General features: G+C 44.6%; 1 protein-coding gene across 2 annotated transcripts; it reads left to right on the top strand.

The window, feature by feature from the left end:
* The first annotated feature begins 3,616 nt into the window (after positions 1-3,616).
* On the top strand, positions 3,617-21,202 carry Grsf1 (G-rich RNA sequence binding factor 1). Of its 2 annotated transcripts, none has more exons than XM_052735330.1 (10): positions 3,617-4,073; positions 6,006-6,162; positions 7,246-7,401; positions 8,189-8,332; positions 9,258-9,393; positions 14,305-14,489; positions 15,849-15,970; positions 16,807-16,942; positions 17,700-17,776; positions 20,146-21,202. In XM_052735330.1, the coding sequence occupies exons 1-9, from the start codon at positions 3,717-3,719 to the stop codon at positions 17,747-17,749; spliced, it is 1,443 nt and encodes a 480-aa protein (XP_052591290.1). In that variant the 5' UTR covers positions 3,617-3,716; the 3' UTR covers positions 17,750-17,776; positions 20,146-21,202. The 2 variants fall into 2 exon arrangements, with proteins under 2 accessions (XP_052591290.1, XP_052591291.1); XM_052735331.1 differs by lacking the exon at positions 3,617-4,073 and adding an exon at positions 4,132-4,347.
* Positions 21,203-22,039: the final 837 nt, after the last annotated feature.

Genomic DNA, 22,039 nt, shown 5'->3' with positions numbered 1-22,039 from the left:
TCATCTCTGCTTTGTTCTGATCTCTGTCATCATACCACAAACAATCATAAGAAAGAGTACCATGGGCTGGTTGGCCCACAACTTGGTATGTAATCCTGGCTGGCCTCCAGCCCACAGAGCTCTCCTGCTTCTGCCTCCCAAGTGCTGGGATTAAAAGCATGTGCCATCATGCTAGCAGGGCTACAATGTTCCAAAACGTTATTAGACATAAACCCAAGTAAACATCACTTTTTGGGGTTGTCCCCCCCACCCCACCCCCTCCACAGGGTTTCTCTGTGTGTTTTTGTGCCTCTCCTGGATCTCACTCTGTAGACCAGGCTGGCCTCAAACTCACAGAGATCCGCCTGGCTCTGCCTCCCGAGTGCTGGGATTAAAGGTGTGCGCCACCACCGCCCGGCAAAGTACTCTATAGTTCACCTGTAAGCCCATGACATCTCTAATGTACAAGGCATATATAGCACTCTACATGGAACAGAAAAATAACAGTACATGTTTGTTAGCCAAATGAATAATTCTCCAGCTTCTTTTCTCCTTTATAACCCTCCCAACTTCCTCTATGTAAAAAGGAGTTTTCTATTTGAATCCTTGGTTTTATTCCTGACTAATCCCAGCACCAGGGAGGCAGAGGCAGGAGATCTCTGTGAGTTCAAGGCTAGACTGGTCTACATAGTGAGTTCTAGGATAACCAGGGCTACATAGTAACACATTGTCTCAAAAACAAACATACAAAAAAAAAAAAAGCTACAAGTTATCCTTTTATGCACTGTGGGTTTTGGCAATTTTGACTAATACATTTTGAATGATTGCTGCAGCTATTAAACAAAACAAAACAACAACAAACAAACAAACAAAAAAGAGGAAAGCTGCACTCAGGAGGCAGAGGCAGATGGATTTCTGTGAGTTCGAGGCCAGTCTGGTCTACAAAGAGAGTTCCAGGACAGCCAGGGCAGCCAGGGCTGTTACACAGAGAAACTCTGTCTTGAAAAAACAAACAAACAAAAAACAAAAACAAACAAAACAAAACAAAACGAAAAGAAGAAGTAGTCGGTGGGATGGTCAGAGCATAAAGTGCTGTGTGAAACGATGACCTAGGTTCCTTTCTCTAGCACAGTGTAAAAGCCATGTACATTAGTATACATCCATAACCCCAGTGTGGGGAGGTAGAGTGAGACATCTGGGTAGTCCTGCTGGACAGCCAAGCCAGTGGACACGGTGAGCTCCAGGTTCAGTGAGAGACCCTGTTTAAAACATAGGTTGAGAGTGACAGAATGACACTCGATGTCATCCTCTGGCCTGCACAAGCACACGCAGACACCCGAAAAGGGAAAAGGAGGAGAAGTAGAATCCTCAATAACTCTGCAAGTTTTCCCTTGGGCTGATAATCTGCAATGAAGGGCCAGCCCATCTTCCTTCTGGAAAGAAAAGTTTATAGGGGCTGTGGAGATGACTCGGTGGACAGAGCCCTTGCTGCCAAGCCCGACTACCAGAATTCCATCCCAGTGACCTACACGGAAGGAGGGAATTGATCCCTGAGCTATCTTCTGGCCACCACACAGGGGCCATGGCACCTGCAACCTTCCCCATACACAATAAATAAATTGATGCAATGGAAAAGGAAACATTTAACAGGATCTGGCTAGGAGTATATACCTCGGTGGATGATTTCTTACCTAGGGTTTGGGAGACATCTCTAGTCCCCAGCCTGAGAACTGGACAAGGAAGAAAGAAAGGAGGCAGACTGTGGGAGCCCGTTCTCGGGTTCCTCGTGGCTTTACCCAGCACGTCCTCATAGAGGATGATTAGACCACGGGCCTAAGTGCAGGTGTCTGGGATGGTCTGCACTTGGCTGTGCTGGGGGAGGAGGTCTTTTGCTCCACCCCTTGGTGTCTCTATAAAAACCCTGGGGCAGAGACAGTCGGGGCCCGTTGGAATAGGTTCCAGGCCCTCTCGAGGCTATCCTTTATTTTCTATCTGTTTATCTCCGCGATATTCTCCGCAATAAATCCTTCTATCTAATATTTCCTGCTGCTCGCACTCAAGAAAACTCTGGGGAACTGTGGGGGTGGTTGGGTAAACGCCCCACAGCAGACAAACCTCTAGGATGATTCTCAACCTGTGGGTTGCTACCCCCAAGGGCGTCAAATGACCCTTTACCAGGGGGTAACCTAAGAACATCAGAAAACACAGCTATTAACATTACCATTCATAACAGTAGCAAAATTATAGTTATGAAGTAGCACTGAAAACAGTTTTATGGTTGGGGTCACCACAACATGAGGAACTGCATTAAAGGGTCGCACGCAGCATTAGGAAGGTTGAGAACCACTAGGATTTCTGTCTCACAAATGAAATGAGGAGGAGCCTCTTTGACAGTTCAGGTCTAAAAGGTACAAACCACTCAGGTTTTCCACTCTTTCTTCTTGGGCAGAGAAAGAGAAAGGTTTTTGTCTGGCAAATACTTAGCTTCCCTTATCTAAAAGTAGCCCAGGGGAAGCAAGCCAAAGTTTAAACAAAATAATCTTAACTATCTAAAAGGTAATATCATATTAGTTTTAAAAATGTCTGTATTGGGGCTGGAGAGATAGATGGCTTACTGTTCAAGAGCACTGGCTGCTCTTTGAGAGGGACCAGGTTCAATCCCCAGCACCCACATAGTGATTTACAACCTTCTCGAATTCCAGTGCCAGGCGATCCAGTGCCCTTGTCTGGTGTCCACAGGCACACACATACATTTAAATAAAAACAATTAAATTAAAAAGTCTGTATTGGTTTAAGATGAACACCATAGGATGACTGCCATTACACACTTTAAAAGAAGATGTTTTAGAGCTAGCGATGGGGCAAAAATGAAAAGTGACAATGAAAAATGTGAAGACGGTTGCTTTACTTCAAGAAATTGAGAAGGCTGAATTTTGAAGTTTTTGAAATATATTAAAATTTTCCATGATAGAAAGCTTTTTTGGTGGAGTATCCACACATCTGTGAAGTTGGGGCGATCAAGGTTATTACCCTGCCACCAAGCTACACCCCACTGATAGAGTTCTCCCACACTACCAGCCTCTCCGTTTTTTAAATCTAGGAACTATTTGTCATTATCGGTTTTGCCTTTGACAGGTCCTGGCCACAGGAGGAAAACTGCAAACCACTCATTTATTTATTTATAATCTCTGCACATCCATTTGTGACTGTACTGTCTTATTAAGGAAGGCTTCATTATGTGTGTGTGTGTATTATATAACATAAATTATACACACACACACACACACACACACACACACACACACACACACACAATCAGTGCTTCAGTTCAACAGAGTTGGCCTTCTGTACCTATCTCAAGGTTGAGGGTTTCCCGAACGCCCCCTTCAGCATCGTCCCAACACGTTTTAGAGTTAGATATCACATTCTTTCCAGAAACGTCTCAGCTCTACCTTGAGTAGCAGGGCCTAGATCTTACTCTACTCCAGAGGCTCTCAGGTCACCCCGTCTGCACCTTGTCTGCACCTTGTCCGCACCCCTACCCCGCCAGGCAGCCCCGCCCCCAGGGCGGGGCCCAGGCGGAGCCCGCTCGCTCTCCTCCACCTCCGGGACTCGGTCTCCGCGCCCCGGTGCGCGCGGCGCATGTGCGCGGTGCCCCCTCCCCCGCCCTGGCTTCCACTTCCCCTCGGCTCGCGCCACAGCGGCCACCTCCGGGCCCCGCGCCGCCTCCGGAGCCCATGGCCGGGACGCGCTGGGTGTTAGGGGCGTTGCTCCGGGGCTGCGGCTGCAACTGCAGCAGCTGCCGGCGCACCGGCGCCGCCTGCCTGCCCTTCTACTCGGCCGCCGGCACCTTCCCGTCGGGCGTGTCGGGCCGCCGCCGCCTGCTGCTGCTCCTCGGGGCCGCCGCGGCCGCCGCCTCCCAGACGCGCGGCCTGCAGCTCGGGCCGGCGCCCGCCGGGAGACTGGCGGGTCCCGTCCCTGCCCGGCCCTCCGCCGCCGCGGCCGCCGCCGCGTCCTACTCGGCCCTGCGCGCCCCGCTGCTCCCGCGATCGCTGGCGGCCGCCGCCGCGGGTCCGGCGCGGGGTTGCAGCCAGGTACGTGGCGCCGCGCGCGGGACCCTCGGCGGCGGCCGCGCGCCCCCGCGTCCGTCCGTCCGCCCGCCCGCCCGCGTGCGCGCCCGGGGATCCGCGGCACGCGCCGCACCCCCGCCTCCCTCCCGCTCCGTCCTCCTATTGGGCACGGGAACAAGGGACGCTCATCCCCGGCCCCGGCTTTTCTCCTTGTTTTGTTCCCTCCGAGTCTGGGCGGTTGGGCAGTGTAAGTGTGGCTGGGGTGGATGTTGAGGCCTTGCTTCCCGCCGGGCCCATGGTAGGTTTTGGGGGGGCCGCCGAACGCCCCCACCCCGCGTCCCCCTAGCCTTCTGCCCGCCCGCTGGAGGTGAAGCTTGAGAGGCCGCCGGAGAGCCCGCGGAGGGTCGGGGGCCGGCCGTGCGGTGGGAGCGGTAGGCCGGGTGGCTCGGGCCTCCTCGGCCGGCCCCCGACGCGCAGCCAGCCCCGTGCGCACGGGAGCGTGGGCTAGCCTGGGAACGGGCCCCCGCGCGCCCCTCTCTCGCGTCCGCGGGGACAGGCGGGCGTCCACCTGACTGAAGGTCACCTCTGCAAGTCCACTTGCCTTGACAGAAGGGCCTTTCGGGCCGCGGGTCTCCGCGGACGCGGAGAGCTCTGGGGAGACCGTGGGAAATTGGGGAGAACGTGTGATGATGGGCGGGGGCGTCCGTGGGTGAGGATTTAGGGGCCTCGGTTGTGAACCGAGGCTCTTTTTCTCTATCGTTTCCCGTCTTTTGAGAAAGACGTTTTAAAAATTCTTACTGCAAATGTTTTGTTTGTCCTCTGTGAAGCATTTCTCCTTCGTGTCTTACATGCGGGAAGTGTCCGCACGCTTTCGGTCCGGCTACCCCCTGATGCCACGGGCCATGTTTATCTTAACTCAGTTTTGCGTCTGCCTGAATTAATGCTGTCTGGGAGGTGAATCTGCATGGCTGATGTCTGCCAGTAGCTGAGCTAATTGATTTGAATCCCGGCCCAATACTTTCTGCTGCCCTTTTCGGCAAAAGCCTGAGTTGTTTAGGGAATTCTGGGAAAACACGGAAAGGAGCAGCAGTGTCTCAGGCTCCTGCTGCCTCTCACTACTGCTGTTGCCTTTTATGTTCTTTCCCGTATCCACTTGTTCTCACGTTAATCCTTTACCCACGTCCCCAGTCTGTTTATTAACTCCCTTTGCCTAGCAAGTGAAGTGTCCTTCATTGAGTCCAACACGCAAGGCCAGCCGCTACTGTGTGGTACTGAGTTCCTTTTGCCGGCTCATGTTTGGCTTTTAATTTTTACCGTCAATTTAGACAAATGGGATTGCCGTTTTTTTTCAAATGCTATTTCCCCATCCCTCTTAAATCGGAATGTCCTATCTCTTATAAGGCCATCTCATATCTTTATTCTTTTTTCAGTATTTTTTTTAATCTCCAGTATTTTATATTTTGATTATAACACATAAGGAACACATAAGTCATCTTGTTCTAGATAGTCAGTGCTTTGAGATGATAGCCTGGAGCGTTTTGTGGGGATGGGGCCCTTAAATATTGTCAGTTGGAGGGACCATTGTACCGATTGTAATGGAGTTACTCTTGATTGCCAGAGTTTGGAAGGCACTGCTGCTGCCTTTGGTGCGTGTACTGCCACCAGAATATACTTGCATATTGTCTTAGGATATAAAATAGAAACCCAAAACAAAGCCACACTGGTAGAGTAAGCCTGTAGCCAGCACTCTGGAAGCTGAGGCAGGAGGATTATGGTGAGGTTGGGGCAGCCTGGGTTACATGGAGAAAAACACGCTCTCAAACTGAAACAAAACCAGAGGATGGAGAAAGTGTGTTTTTCACTTGGAATAACATTATGTGCATCTGTTTGTAGGGGTAAGCATTTTCTAAGTAGGTTGTCCAAAAAATATTTTTACAATTCTTTTTTTCTTGGAAGGAGTCCAAAACTACCTACCTGGAAGACCTCCCACCACTGCCCGAGTACGAGTTGAGCCCGTCCAAGTTAGGACAGGAGGTGGATGATGTTTATCTCATTCGCGCTCAGGGACTGCCTTGGTCCTGCACTGTGGAAGATGTTCTTAACTTTTTCTCAGGTATATCTTATATGTGTTTTAAGTAAGCAGTTTGGTCTGAGTGGAAGTCCTACAAAATCCAAGTCTAGATGCTCTGGAGGCAGCCCTGAGGGTGAGGAATGGTCCCTGTTCTGGCTGATTACCCATTCATACCATGTACCACTGTGGGTACCATATGTAGTACATATAGATTTAAAGACTGAATATAACAAAAGGTAAGTAATGTTAAAATTATGGAGTGTGAAATCAGTTAGCACTCAAGTTTTACTGTGTGTGTAACTATGCCCACGGGGATCTGTGGTAGAGTTTTAGAAGATCCGAGCCGAGTTCTCCTATGTTTGGGAGATTTCCCAGTGTGTGGTCAGTTTTTATTATCGCTCTGACTGTGATTTTAAATTTTCCTCTTAAACTGAACGTATCAACTACTGTAAACTCGATGGCGCCATGTGGGTCAGACATTCTAGAAGTCACTCACTGCTTATGTTTTGGGTTTGCATAATAAGAAATGGACAGTATAAAGTTGTCTTTTGGTGTAAGGAAAAGGGGGGAAAGTTAAATTATTGTAGTGATTATTTTTGCAGGAAGTACTTTATGGATCTGTTTTTAAAGGAAGATGATTAGGAATAAACTTGAGCTACCATTTAATGGTTGGGCAACAGTGAGCTTCTGAGCTTGGTTTGCTTTCCTTTTTTTTATCTCCCCTCCCCCCACCCGCCAGGGTCTCCCTATGTAGCCCTGGCTGTCTTGAAACTCACTCTGTAGACCAAGCTGGCCTCAGACTCCGATCCACCTGCCTCTGCCTTCCAAGTGCTGGGATTAAAGGTGTGCACCACATATCTTTTCTACTTGGAACAGACCTTTTTAGACTCTGCCACCACCTTCATTAGCGTTTGGATGGTTTCAGTGGGTTTAAGTAAAGAATCTGGGAGTGGAGTGGTTGAAGGAGGGGAAACTGTGATACAAGTATTTTGTATGAAAAGATTAAGAGAATTTAGTAGGCATTTTTGGTTCCTGCATTGTTGGAAAATTGCATTGTAGTGATATGTAAAATTGAGACAAAAGTTTGATTTCTACTTTTAAGTGACTTTAATCATGTGTTTTTAGACTGCAGGATCCGCAACAGTGAGAATGGAATCCATTTCCTCTTAAATAGAGATGGGAAACGGAGGGGCGATGCCTTAATTGAGATGGAGTCGGAGCAGGACGTGCAGAAGGCCTTAGAAAAGCACCGGATGTACATGGGGCAGCGCTACGTGGAAGGTGTGTGACCTCAGGTGAACTCTGAGCTCTGTAGACTGTCAACTTTGCAAGGCAGTTGTCATGACATCTTTAACAGTGGTACAGTAGTGCAATGTTACACATCTTACAGGTTTCTTTATTAGCTTACTAAGGATTAAGTGTCATTAGCATTTTTCAAACAACATGTTAGGCATTATTTTACAGCTTGTGAAAGTGAAGCACTGTGTCTGTATCTGGGTGTGGAATGTACATGTGAATGCTGGCGCCTGAGCGTGACAGCTGTCAGATCCCTTGCAGCTGGAGTTAGCGGAAGGTAGTGAGCTACCTGCTGGGGTTGCTGGGAACCAAACTGGGTGCCTCTTGGGAGAAAAGTGCGTGCCTCTAGCTGCTGAGCTGTCTCTTCAGCTCTGCTCTCTCTCTCTTTTTTTAAAGATAGTTTTTCTGATTCTTTGTGTATGTGTGATAGGGTCCACGTGGGGATACCAGATAACAGCTGGAGGAAGTTGATTTTCCCCTTCCGTTGTGAATTCTAGTGCACTTAGAACTGCTAAACCGTCTCCGTGGCTCAATCTCAGTTTTTAAATCTAAAGTATTGCCCAACTTTATCATAAAGTTGTGAGGATTAAATGGTTATAACTGGAACACAGTAAATATTCAATTAATGTTACTTGTTATATTCTTGACAGATTAAATTCATAAAGATTAAAACAATGTTTGAATTCAAGTAGCAGTGTGATTTGATTTTTTTTTAAGTTGGGTTTCCTTTGTTGTATAAGTTTTGAATACATTTTTGTGCTTTTTTTTGTAGTATATGAGATAAACAATGAAGATGTGGATGCCTTAATGAAGAGCCTGCAGGTCAAATCTTCACCTGTGGTAAATGATGGTGTGGTTCGCTTGAGAGGACTTCCTTATAGTTGCAACGAGAAAGACATTGTCGACTTCTTTGCAGGTGCTTGGCAGTTACCGCGTGTTTGGACTTACATTCTCTTTCCCATCATTATTCTTCCTTTTGTACCTTGGATGTGTTTCAGTCTTTCAGACAGATCTTTGGGGCATGTCAACTTTCAGAATAGTTCCATGACATTTGTTTAACTATGAAGAAACTATTTTCTTAAAATAGTGGTGGTATTTGTCCAAGACAATAATAATTTACATGACTTAAAAGCATCTGGGCTGGGGATGTAGCTCAGTTGGTAGAATGCTTGCCCAGCATTCACAAAGCTTTGTATTAGATCCCAGGACCACATAACGTGGGTATGGTGGTACACACCTATAATCCCAACACCAGGAAGAGGAAGAAAAGGCATTATCTAACTTCTAGCTGCAAAATATGCCTGTCAGGGCCGGGCGGTGGTGGTGCACACCTTTAATCCCAGCACTCAGGAGACAGAGGCAGGCGATCTTTGTGAATTCGAGGTCAGCCTGGTTTATAGAGCGAGATATCCAGGAAAGGTGCAAAGCTATGCAGAGAAACCCTGTCTGGAAAAACCAAAAAAAAAAAAAAAAATGCCTGTCAGTAACTCTGCTTGTTTAAATACTGCCTCCTAAAATATAACCCGTGCACCCCTCTCCCCCCGAGGCAAAAAGAATGGCTGAGGAAAAACTTTGAGGGAGATACATGTGTATATCTTTGTAACATTCTCAAGGCTTCAAACATACTAGGAAGCCAAGGCTGACCTTGACTTTGTATCTGCCTGTCTTTGCCTGACAAGGGCTGGGTTTTAGTTACATAATGATTATTTGTCCTTGAGCTTGTACGGCTTTGAAGTTGGTAAATAGTATCTAAATGTTATTAGCGGGTGAATAAACTTGTTAGGTCTACTGGAGAAAGCTGCTGTGGGCAGCACTGATCTGTAAATTCTTCTGTATCCTAGGACTGAACATAGTAGACATCACTTTCGTGATGGACTACAGAGGAAGAAGGAAAACAGGGGAAGCCTATGTGCAGTTTGAAGAACCAGAGATGGCCAACCAAGCGCTTTTGAAGCACAGGGAGGAAATTGGTAACAGGTGAGAGAAGCAGCTGTTAGCGGAGCTGTTTTGACGAGTGCATTGTACTGTGGCTGTCAGCTTGTCCAAACCTAGAAAACGAGGGGGACCACGGTGAGCCAGTAAATGCTCATCACTCGGATGAATTTCTTTGGTAATGCTGAGTGGGAGGTCTAAGTGACAGGCAGTCCTTAAAATCCGAGTGTAGCTGTGTCCTGTTCCCTTTGTTTGCTTCTGTTTTTCAAGACAGGCTTTCTTTGTATAGCCCAGGCTGTCCTGGAACTCAACTCTGTAGCCCAGGCTGGCCTCAAATTCACAGAGATCCACCTGCTTCTGCCTCCCGAGTGCTGGAATTAAAGGTGTGCACCCCCTCCACCAGGCAAAAACTTTCTCTGTTATTTTTGTTTTTTAGTATGTGCTTTTCATGAAGTTTTCTTTCATAATCACAGTATTGTCATATTTAACAAAATTAGCACTATTTTATTGTCTAATAGCTGCCCACACTCACATTTTTCCACTTGTAACAAAAACGTCTTTATAATTGACTTGTGTGAACCAGAATCTAAGCATTCATATAGTTCATTTGATACATCACTAATTTTAGGAATCTAGAGCACATCCACATTTTTTTTCCCAGTCCCTCTCTTTTTTTTTTTTGTTTTTGTTTTTGTTTTTTGAGACAGGGTCTCTGTTTCTCTGTGTAGCCCAGGCTGGCCTCGAACTCACAAGAGAGTGGCTTGCCTCTGTCTCCCGAGTGTTGGGATTAAAGGTGTATGCCACCGCCCGCTGGCAGTCCCTCTCCTTTTTATGTGTGTGCATGTGGTAGGTGTGCTTACCCACCCAGACGTGCACATGTGGATGCTGGAGGCCAGGAGTTAACATTGTGTCGTCCTCAATCTCTTTCCACCTTATTTATTTGAGATGGGTCTCACTGAACCTGGAGCTTGGTTAGCTAGACTGGTGGCCAGCAAGCCCCTGGGATCCACCTGCCTCCACCCTCTTCCCCTCCAGCTCTGAGGTTAAAGCTGTGTTTCCACAGCTGACTTTCACATGGATACTGTAAGTGTACATGAACTCAGATCCTCATGCAGGTGCAGCAAGCACACAACCAGGTGAGCCTGCTCCCTAGCCCAATCCCTCCCCTTTTAAAAATATGATGATCAGCTTTTTGAAGAAGTCAGTTGTCTTGTATAGTGTTTCATGTTCGTATCATATTAGAATGTACATAATGAAGTAGGAGATGTGTGTTTTAACTTCATTTTTGGAGATCTAGTAAAAATGCATTCTTTTAAATCTAACTATTTTGCTATGTTCTTTAAAAAAATTTTTTTTTAGATTTACTTACGTTTTGCTCACACGGATTATCTGTACGCTACACGCATGCCTAGTACCCAGGAAGGTCAAAAGAGCGTGTCAGACCCCCTGGAGCTAGAGTTAGGGTGGTTGTGAGCCACCATCTAGGTGCTGGGAATTGAACCCCAGTCCTCTGCAAGAACGAGTGCTCTTAACTGCTGAGCCAGCTCCAGTCTGCTTTGTTGCCTTTTACTTCGTTCCTTTTAAAATTCAAAGCAAAGGAAGTTTTTCAAAGCTAGTGTATTTCAGGATCCTCTTAAAGAATTGATTGGGAGTTCCTTGGTTTCTTTTGGAGGGCACAAGGCCTTTCAAAAAGACGGATTCGTTTTTATTTTATATGTATGCCTGGTTTGCCTCCATGCATGTGTGAGTACCACATCATGCCTCTTGTTGGATCTGGAGTTGTAGATGGTCGTGAGCCACCATAGGGTGATGGGCATTGAACCTGGCTCCTCAGGAAGAGCAAGTCTCTTAACTACAGACTGGCACAAGGTCTTTCTGTGTAGCCTAGACTGGCCTGGAACTTGCTAATGCATCAGGCTGGCCTCACACTTTCCGGACTCCTGCCTCTGCCTCCTGAGTATTATGTGTGTGTCACCACTGCTGTCATTCAAAGAAGTGGTGTCCACCTGATAGTCCTCGTTGTCTGTCCATCCTGGGGTTTATGGATGGAACTTAGGGCTTTGTGCATGCGAAGTGAGGTGCTTTATCAATGAACTGCACTCGTGTATTCACCATGTGACCCCGGCCGGCCTCCAATTCAGTCACTGAAATTATATTATTTATGTGTATGTGTACATATGAGTACACACATGTGCCAGAGCTTGTCTTTGGAGTCAGGACAACGTGGACGTTATTCCACCATATGTGTCTGGAGATCAAAACCATATCACCAGGCTTGGTAACAAGTGCCCCTACCCACTGGGCTATCTCACTGGCTCCTGAATTTGATTTGTAGCCCAGGATGGCCTAAAACTGATCTTCCTGTTTCCACCCCTAATGCTGGAATTATAGGTGTATACCACTGTGCCTGGTAGTATTAGGATAATTCTTGAATTTCTCATTAGCTGCTTAGCGTAGTTCTGGAGAAGTTATTTCTTCGTAGCTTTTAGTGTTTTGTATAGATTTGACTGTGCAAAATCAACCTGTGAAAAGAAAAAGAAAACTTTCTGTTTGTCTGCTTTTGTTATTATAAGAAATTTTTAGGGTGTGCTAACTTAGTAAAAGAATATGCTTATTTAGTTCCAAGCTTTAGAGTCTTACAAGTCCAGTGTGGTGAGGTTTTGGAATCCAGCTCCTCAAAACCTTTACCCTGAGTGGCCAAGAGCAGTTTAATGTGGGAATTAAAAAAAAAAAAAAGTAAATCTTGAGCTGGGAGGGATGCCTCAGCAGGTTGAAGTGCCCGTTCACCAGCTGAGGACCTGAGTTTAACCCCAAACCCATGTCGAGCAAGATTGAAAGAGAAAACCGATTCCAGAGCTGTTCTTTACCTCCACACACCCTCATACCCACACACATTTACTGTTGTTTTTAACAAGATCTCAATCGTTAGGAGTTTACCAATGAAGACTGGGAGCCAGATGCTGGGGTGAAAGCCTGCTAGCTCAGAGAGGCAGAGGAAGCACCCAGCCGATCTTTCTCTTCTCAAACTGCATGTCCCTCCCTTCTGCTTCCTGTGCATCTCTCCTGACTCCCCCTTACTCTGTGTGGTTTATTCTTAATAATCTTATGTTCACGTCCTGTCAGCTGGTTGCTTGCTCTGCCTCTTTACCTGTGGTTGACTATTTAATCCTGTTTACAATATTCAAGCAGAAAGCTTTTGGATTAAAAGTGTGTGTTAGGGCTGAGCCACACCACAGCTAGAAACAGGTTTTTCCAGTAAATAATGCAATCTTGGGGTTCACAGTGTGATCAAATATCCTGCCGTAATTTACACAATAATAAGTTTAAAAGAAAACATTTTGGAAAAGGAAGCTATAAGATGACTCAGAGGTTATGTATGGTCAGACTTCTGTAACAGTTTTCTAGTGGCCCGAGAACTTTGCATCGTCAGTGTCCCAGTGACCAAAAGCTCTCCCATTGAGCCTCATCTCTTAATGGCTCCACAGTATCTCCCAGTGCAGTTTCCTCTGTGTAGTCCTGGCTGTCCTGGAACTCACTCTGTAGACCAGGCTGGCCTCGAACTCACAGAGATCCACTTGCCTCTGCCTCCCGAGTGCTAGAATTGCAGGTGTGTGCTGCCATGCCCAGCTTCCAGATTACTTTTCATGAACACACTTAACTTTAGTGTAGTTGTTCTCATGAAGCAAAATAATACTATTATAAATTTTTTTTTTTAATTTTTTTTTTTCTCTAGACAGGGTTTCGCTGTGTAGCTTTGCGCCTTTCCTGGAACTCACTCTGTAGCCCAGGCTGGCCTTGAACTCACAGAGATCCGCTTGGCTCTGCCTCCCGAATGCTGGGATTAAAGACGTGCGCCACCACCGCCTGGCCTATTATAAATATTTTAAGTAGATGGGATGTGATGTTAACTTAAAAGTTTTTCACTTGAAGGGGGAGCAGGGAGCTCACAGTCATGGTATGTTTGCACAAAAATCATCTAAGTACTGTGAGATTTAAACTTTAAAAAGGTCATATTTGTGCTGGGTGGCGGTGGTGTACGCCTTTCATCCCAGCACTCGAGAGGCAGAGCCAGGAGGATCTCTGTGAGTTCGAGGCCAGCCTGGGCTACAGAGCGAGATCCAGGACAGGCTCCACAGCTACACAGAGAAACCCTGTCTCAAAAAACCAAAAAAAAAAGGTCATATTTAATAAGCTCTTTCAACAGCCGGGTGGTGGTGGCACATGCCTTTAATCCCAGCACTTGGGAGGCAGAGGCAGGTGAATCTTGGAGTTTAAGGCCAGCCTGGTCTACAGAGTGAGTGTTCCAGGACAGCCGGGGTTGTTATACATAGAAAACTTGTCTTGAAAAACCAAGTAGTAGTAGTAATAATAATAACAACAACAATAAGCTCTTTTAAAAAGCACAATTTAAAAACTAAGTAAAAAGTACCATATATATATATAAAAACATAGTTATATATATATATAAAACGTAAATAAATGAGCCTGATACTTTGAGGCAAAAGTCTTACTGACTAAAATTAGCATGTTGACCTATCCTGTTGAAAGCACTTTGTCATAAACTAATGTGTAGGTGGAGTTTTTATTCTTGCTGTTATCTTTGGATATCTATGTTTTATAAGCTGTGGAAATAAAATACATACCTGGTTATTTTGATTTAAAAAACTGGTATGTTGTGTGTATCTATGTATGAACACCAGAAGAGGATGTTGTGTGTATCTATGTATGAACACCAGAAGAGGATGTCAGATCCCTTGTGCTGGGCTTACAGACTGTTGTGAACTGCCTTGTGTGGGTGCTGGGAACTGAACCTGGGCCCTCTGGAAGAGGAGCAGGTGCTCGTAACTGCTGAGCCATCTCTCTAGCCACACATACCTAATGATTATTATTTTTTTTAAGTTTATTCTAAGTTACTCTACACCATTTGTGCCTTTTCACTTTTCTTTGTTATTATAGGTACATAGAGATATTTCCGAGCAGGAGGAATGAAGTTCGAACACATGTTGGAGCTCATAAGGGAAAGAAAATGGTGTTGTCCCCTCCTGCTAAATATATAACTGAGCCAGAAGTGGTATTTGAGGAACATGAAGTCAGTGAGGATATTCGGCCTATGACAGCTTTTGAAAGTGAGAAAGAGATAGGTAAGGTCCTGCCTCTTCTGAAGATTGTCTTGTGTCTTTAGGTTTTGTTAAACTGTTTTCATCACTGGCTTCTATGAAATTAGGAGATTCAGAACAGAGGGGTTGAGCTAAAGATTGAATATGAGTGTAGAATGTACTCTGTCTAGATACACAAAGGTTTAATTATGTTTTTAAATGAAAAATTGCATGTATTTTGCATGAATATCTATATGAATGCACATGTGTGGAGGTCAGAGGACAACTTCCAGAGTTGGTTCTCTCCACTCGGTGACCCAGGGTAGAACTTACGTTGTCAGGGTTGGCAGTGGGTACCTTCACTGACGGAACAGTCTTGACAGACAGCTATTGTTAGTGTGTTTGTGTACATGTGCTAGTACCCATGGAGGCCAAAGGGCATCCTAGAGCTGGAGGTACAAGCCTTTGTGAGCTGCCTGATGTGGGTTCTGGGAACTGAACTCGGTTCCTCTGCTAGAGTTGTGCATGCTAGCCACTGGACCATCTCTCCACAACATTCTATTAGTTTTTATTATTATTATTACTTATTTTTTGTGTGGGGTATATATCTGTGTATCACATAGTACCTTCAGAGGCCAGAAGAGGCCATCAGATCCCCTGGACAAGGAGTTACAGGCAGTTGTGAGCCACCATGTGGGTGCTGGGAATGGAGGAGCAGCCAGTGCTCCTGACCACTGAGCTATTGTTCGGACACCACTTGTTTGTTTTCTACCCTGCTCATTTTGTAGACTGTTTCAGAAGCTGGGTAGTGCAAATGTAACAGATCAAAGTAAAATACCAACATTTAAACTCAAATGGGAAATCATTTGGATAGAGAGCAGGGTGTTGACTAAGGACTTTTGTTTGCCTCTGGATTTTGTTCTTTCTTTCTTTTTTTTTTTTTTTTTTCCAGAGCTGAGGACCGAACCCAGGGCCTTGCCCTTGCTAGGCAAGCGCTCTACCACTGAGCTAATATCCCCAACCCCCTAGTTCTTTCTTTCACCTGTAACTCCTAAGCAACATTTGGGATCTTTGAAATTTGGAAATGCTTATAAATCCAGTGCTCTGGGATCATCCCGTCCCTATATTTCCTGTCGTTTTGTTTTTAGTTCCTACAACTGAGATAGTTTCTCTTATTTTACAGTTTAATTAATGGCCATTTTATCTTATGGTCACATGAGATAAAGTCTTCATTTGGGAATGGCTTGAGTTCCTAAGTGCTTTTAATGGTTGTTCAGGTGACAGCTGTTAAGTAGCCCATGTGCTCTAGGGTCAAATTGAATTGAGGATTTCGACTTAAAGGTCATATCTCATTATAAACTGCTAATAGTTTTGTGTCCTTGACTTGTTGTTGTTTTTCCTCAGAGCTGCCTAAGGAGATGTCAGAAAAACTTCCAGAGGCTGTTGATTTTGGATCTACACCATCACTTCATTTTGTCCACATGAGAGGATTGCCTTTTCAAGCCAATGCCCAAGACATCATAAATGTGTGTGGCGTAAGCTTCGTAGGCTTGAGCAGTCTACAGTTGGACTTGTATTATTTGAGGGAAGTTGGGGAAAAGCACTAATTCTGGAGTCCTTTGTTAGCTAGCATCTCCATCCCAGCAGAGGCTTGTTCTGTCCTCTGTAGCTGAAGTGTGTGGCTGACAGAGGACGTGATCCCAGTAGTTTGAGGCCAGCTCGGACAATGTAGTTAGAGCCTATCACTTCCAAAAAGCATCTTATAATTTAAGGTGAAAAACATCAGGATTTTACACACACAAATAAGGTGTAGGTTTAATAATCAGCATAAGAAAGGTTGGTTTTGAGTAAGTTGGTTTACTCCATTTAGTTGTAGATTAGGCCCTTAGGCTCCGGCTGCCAGGACAGGGCAGCTGTTGCATTCAGGGGCTGTGTCCTGATACTCTCTTCATGAGCTGAAAGTGCCCTTCATACAACTAACCTACTGAACCTAGCTTAGCTTCTGGGGAGTAATGATTGTGTTCTCATGGTTGACTGGGAGTTTTCGCTTGCTGCCACTTGGCAACATCTTTTAAAAACTATCGTGTGAAATTTTGGGGGTGGGTTGGGGGGCTAACCGTGGTCTGTATATGGAGGTCAGAAGTCACCTAGCGGGAGTCGGATTTTTTCTCCTACCATGTGGTCCTGGGATTGAACTCAGGTGTGGGGCTTGGCTGGTCAGTGCCTTTACTTGCCGCGTCATCTCGATGGCCATTTTCCCAGTGTCTTCACCCAGTATATCACTGGGTGTTATTAACTAGAGAAAAGGCGGAATAAATTTACACTTCATAATTCAGCTGTTTGTTTGGCTGCCCTTGTTTAGTTCTTTGCTCCATTGAAGCCTGTGAGAATCACCATGGAGTACAGCTCTAGCGGGAAGGCCACTGGAGAAGCTGATGTGCACTTTGACACCCATGAGGACGCCGTTGCAGCTATGCTCAAGGACCGGTCCCATGTTCGTGAGTATGACCGTTGTCCTCCGTCAGCGCTTTGTTCAGACAGTCACTGGGGAATTGGCCTGGAACTCTTCCTTTGCAAACTGCACTACTAAATTGAACGACAAAGGTCAAAATTTGTCCGATTATTTTGCATATTTCTGTCTAGAGTTAGTTTTTCTTGATGTCTACCTGTTTTTGTTTTTGTTTGTTTAATTTTTTTTTTTTTTTCGGTTTTTCGAGACAGGGTTTCTCTGTGCAGCTTTGCGCCTTTCCTGGGACTCACTTGGTAGCCCAGGCTGGCCTTGAACTCACAGAGATCCGCCTGGCTCTGCCTCCCGAGTGCTGGGATTTAAGGCGTGCGCCACCACCGCCCAGCCTTGTTTGTTTAATTTTATGTATGTATTTAGCTTGAGACAAAGTCTCACTGTGTATTGTAGACCAGCATCAGACTCAGAGTTCTCTTTCCTTAGGTTCCTCTGCACCAGGGTTACAGATGTAGGCCAGCACACCTATATCATAATAGTAACAGTTATTATTATCACTTTGAGATGGGGATCTCACTATGTTTCCAGATTGATCTCAACTCAAGGGGCTCAGGTGAGCCTCCACTTCAGCATCTAAGTAGCTGGGGATAGAGGTGTGTGCCACCACATTTAGCTTTGTTTTTTATTTAATTAGGGAAAGGGTAAAGGATTTGTGTTGCTCTCTAAAGTATGATTAAAAGGGCTTTAAATCTTTTTTTAGTCTTTGGAAAACTAACTTTTTTTTTTATGTTCAGAACATAGGTATATTGAGCTGTTCCTAAATTCATGTCCTAAAGGAAAATAAGACTTGAGCAGAACCCCAGATGATAAGGTAATTAAACTACAACTGTGGAAAAACTTGTGTTAATTAATCAATTCACTAATTGGTAATATGACAGAAACCATTCTCTCCAGTAAAGATCAATTTAATGATTGTGAAGCATCAATATAAAAAATTGTGAAAAATAAAATTGATTGTGTATGGCTTTAAGCATCATCTTTATATAGAATCTTTTTGCATAATTCATGCTGTATGCCTAAACTAATTGTACAGTTACTTTTAATAGCTGCAATCATAACACAGAAAATGTATTTTACATTAGCTTTTTATTCCTTTAAAACTTAAGTACATTTCTTCAGTTGTAAGATATGTATACACACCAACACACACAAATTTCTTTTTAGAATTTCATATTTGAGTGCTCTATTTACATCTTTTCTACCCTTATTTTCCAATTCCTCCCAAGCTCCCTCCTTCCTCTCAAATTAATGGCTACTGCATTGAATATTTTATACACACATGTAGCAGGAATCTTAAAAGGTCTTATTAATAAAATCAAACCTGGAGCCAGGTATTGGGTCAGAGAAGATCAGAGAAGCAGAACAAGTCACAGGCTCACCTTGCCAATTTTCCAGCTGATCCTGTTTCCTCAGACTGGAAGCCTCTGAGTCCTCATCCAGAATGAATCTCAGTTGAACTGCTACTCAAAAGCCTAGAAGCTTAACTAGCCTAGTTCCTGGTTTTCACACCTTATATACCTTTCTGCTTTCTGCCATCACTTCCTGGGATTAAAGGCTCACTTCCTGGGATTAAAGGCGTGAGTCACCATGCCTGGCTGTTTCCAGTGTGGCTTTGAACTCACAGAGAGATCCGGATGGATCTCTGCCTCCCAAGTGATAGGATTAAAGGCGTGTGTGCCACCATTTTTCTGGCCTCTATGTCTGTCTAGTGGCTGTTCTGTCCTCTGACCCCAGATAAGTTTATTAGGGTGCACAATATATTGGGGGACACTATATCACCACACACACACACACACACACACACACACACACACACACACACACTCACTCTCTCTCTCTCTCTCTCTCTCTCTCTCTCTCTCTCTCTCTCTCTCTCTCACTCACTCACCCCTATGGAGTCCCTTTAGTGTTCCCTGTATGTTTGTTCTGAGCTGGGCACCTGGGATTGGATAGCCTGTCTGAGGTCTCATCCCTAGAGAAAGCTGATTATTCTCCCTTTCAGCTGCTGTTGACTGCCTGCTAGCTCTTCCTTTTTCCAAGACAAGGTTTCTCTATGTAGCTGTTCTGGCTTTCCTGGCACTCACAGAGATCCGTCTGCCTCTGCCTCCTGAGCACTGGGACCACTGCCCGGCTGGTTCCTATAGGTCTTGATCTGGGTGGAGCCTCTGAGGTTTCTGCCCTCCATGTTGACATGTCAGCTGGTGGTGTTATGCATGTCTTACGTAGGCAGCCATATTACTGAGAGTTCACAGTTCAGCCTTCCCTCTCCTGTCTAGAAAACACTGCTGCCTCAGGCATGCTGAGCGTCTGGCATTGGTCCTTTTCCCACCCCTCTCATGAGATGCTTCCAAAGCCTTAGGGTGGGGGGTGTAGTGCATGTATCAGTGCGGCTGGCCACCCACAGTCATTTATTCTGTGCATTTTGCCAGTTTTGGATCCCTGTAATAGTCTTTCTCGTGCAGAAAGCTCCTAATGAGGGTGAGTGCTGTACTGAATGTGATCTTAGCATTGTTTCAGAGCTAAATTGGCACTGTTTGATTTTTTTTCACGTCATAATTTTTTTTTTTCTCTTTTTGAGGTGTTTGTTGGTTTTGGCTTTTTGAGAAGGGGTTTGTGTTAATAGGCCAAGCTAGCCTTGAACTTTTAATCCTCTCAGCTTAGCGTCCTGAGTGCTGGGGTTTATTTTCATGTATACTGCACCTGGCTGTAAAGTAAGTTTCTGTCTTAAGGACACGATGTTGTATATAGGTTAACTTTCCTGCAGCATTTGGCTAGACACATCTTGATGTTGCTTCTCTTATAAACAGGAAGTGCTCTTTGTCTCTCACGTTTGCATGTATTTCAGTATAGTGCGCTGTAGCTCTTTTCTGAATGTAATGATGGATTCTTAAAGGAGCTTAGCTGTCTTTTAAAAACATGGTAATATACTTTTGGACATAAAGCTCCAATACTTTATAACTGTTAAACACAAATAGATCAGTTTTATGCAAAAATATATTTTGTGTTCACTTCTGGATTTATTCCAAGCTGTGTACATACACTAATGCCTAATTTTCTTTACCTGTATTAATTGTTTTATTGGCTAATGGGGGAGGGTTGAATTTGTCACTTTAAGCCATGTGGGGAAACATGCAAACATCCGTCATTGTGAATAAACACAGCACTTTTGTTTGTTTTCAGGATGAAGCAGGAAGCATCTCATTTGCACATCTCTCGAACGTGGGATCCACTCATTGGCAGCAGCCGCTGGAGAAGGGATCTGGGCAGCTAACCATAGTGCTTCTAAGAAAAATTCATGGTGGAGTGTTCAGATCGAGAAAGATTCAGTTTAGAATTATGAAATAAGCTACAAATTTAAAATTCCGTTTAAACAGTCCTGGATCTGATTGAGGAAGTCTGGTTTCTGTAACTTAGTTTTCTGTTGTAGAAGATACATTACAGTTGTGAGATGATATTTCCATTCAGTGCCGCTCTTCAGAATCTTACTCCTGCTTGTTTTTTGCCTATGATTGAGAGCTCTGATATAAAACTTCTCATGGAATAAAATAATGGTGTATTTTTACCAAATGCTCACCAAAGCAAGGGAAGGTCTCAGAACTTTAATAAGCCAGTGTGATCTGGTCAGTAGTGTTTAATTTTGTCTATTTGATCGTGTAGGAGTAGACATTTTACAACATACAAACCACAGGTTATTGAGTGTAAGTGGTCACTTGGCAGTTTTGTCTTTAGAGACACTTTGCCTCCCTAAGCCTTGACCTAAAGGCTTTTAACGTGGGTGCCTGTCTGTGTCACGGGAAGTCTAGGCTAACTTAAAACCTCACTGAGTCTCCCTTTACTTCACCTTTTTTTTTTTTTTTTTTGGTTTTAGACCAATCCTAAGGCTGTTTGTTAGGTTTAAAATCATACAGTGACACATCAAATCAGTCCAGACTGGTAAGGACATTAATAGCTTCACTTGAATTAAACCAGCTCTAGACAGGAAAAAACAAAAGCAATCTGAGTCTCCTCATTTGCTTTCCCAGTGGGGTGGCCACCCCATGTGTAGAACAAGTAGGGGTGCCTTGCTTCAATAAAACTAGCATTTAATATATAATTGTGTGGAGGGTGTATGGATAGAGCTGTATTTCTGTCACGTTGTGGCAGTACCTTCTGCTTTAATACTAACTAGCTTGTTATTTAAATATTGGACAAAATGGCTGGCTTCAAAAATAGTCATTAATAAACTTAACTTTATGTATACCTGTGTAGAAGAATTAAAGTTCTGTATATTTTCTTCACCTTGTTCCTGTTTTTGGGGGACAGCTGCCACCAAGAGATAACAATTCTCACTCTGTTTTGTTTTTATTTTTCGAGACTGAGTTTCTCTGTGTAGCCCTGGCTGTACTGGATCTCGCTCTGTAGACGAGGCTGGCCTCAAACTCACAGAGATCCACCTGCCTCTGCCTCCTGTGTGCTGGGATTAAAGGCACACGCAACCACCTCTGGCAACAATTCTCTTTTTTTTTTTTTTTTTTTTTGAGACAGGGTTTCTCTGTGTAGCTTTGCGCCTTTCCTGGAACTCACTTGGTAGCCCAGGCTGGCCTCGAACTCACAGAGATCTGCCTGCTTTTGCCTCCCGAGTGCTGGGATTTAAGGCGTGCGCCACCACCGCCCAGCACAATTCTCATTCTTAAGATTGAATTTTCAGAGCTTACAGAAAAGTGATAACCTGGAAACATCACTTAGTACATAACTGTTTTTGATTACTAGCTAAGGGTCAAGACAGGTCAATCACTGTCCTGTAGACAATAAGTGGAGGTTTGTTTCAGGTGAGAGATTACCCAAGAGTGTTTATTATTGGAATGTATGAGTCAACTAAATTTGTTTTTTTATTATATCAAGTCCTGGTGCATTAATATAAGAAGAGATGGTTTTCAGGTATGTTTAAAAAAATCAAGAAGAAAGTGGCTTAGGGTTGTGTACAGCAGTGGTGGCATACAAGCTTTTAATCCCAGCACGCTGGATTAAAGGTAGGCAAATCTTGGTAAGTTTGAAGCCACAATGGTCTAAATGTTGAGTTCCTGGCCAACTAGGC

This window comes from Peromyscus californicus, unplaced genomic scaffold, assembly GCF_007827085.1.
Source record: "Peromyscus californicus insignis strain IS unplaced genomic scaffold, ASM782708v3 Scaffold_13__1_contigs__length_99412109, whole genome shotgun sequence".
Taxonomy (NCBI): domain Eukaryota; kingdom Metazoa; phylum Chordata; class Mammalia; order Rodentia; family Cricetidae; genus Peromyscus; species Peromyscus californicus.
Note: the sequence above shows the minus strand (reverse complement) of the source record. Positions and strands in the feature narration are given on the sequence as shown.

Coding starts and splice junctions, on each gene's coding strand:
- Grsf1 (XM_052735330.1), top strand. CDS start 3,717: ATGGCCGGGACGCGCTGGGTGTTAGGGGCGTTGCTCCGGGGCTGCGGC. Junction 8,333..9,257: donor CATTGTCGACTTCTTTGCAG/GTGCTTGGCAGT, acceptor TCTGTATCCTAG/GACTGAACATAGTAGACATC. Junction 14,490..15,848: donor TGAAAGTGAGAAAGAGATAG/GTAAGGTCCTGC, acceptor GTTTTTCCTCAG/AGCTGCCTAAGGAGATGTCA.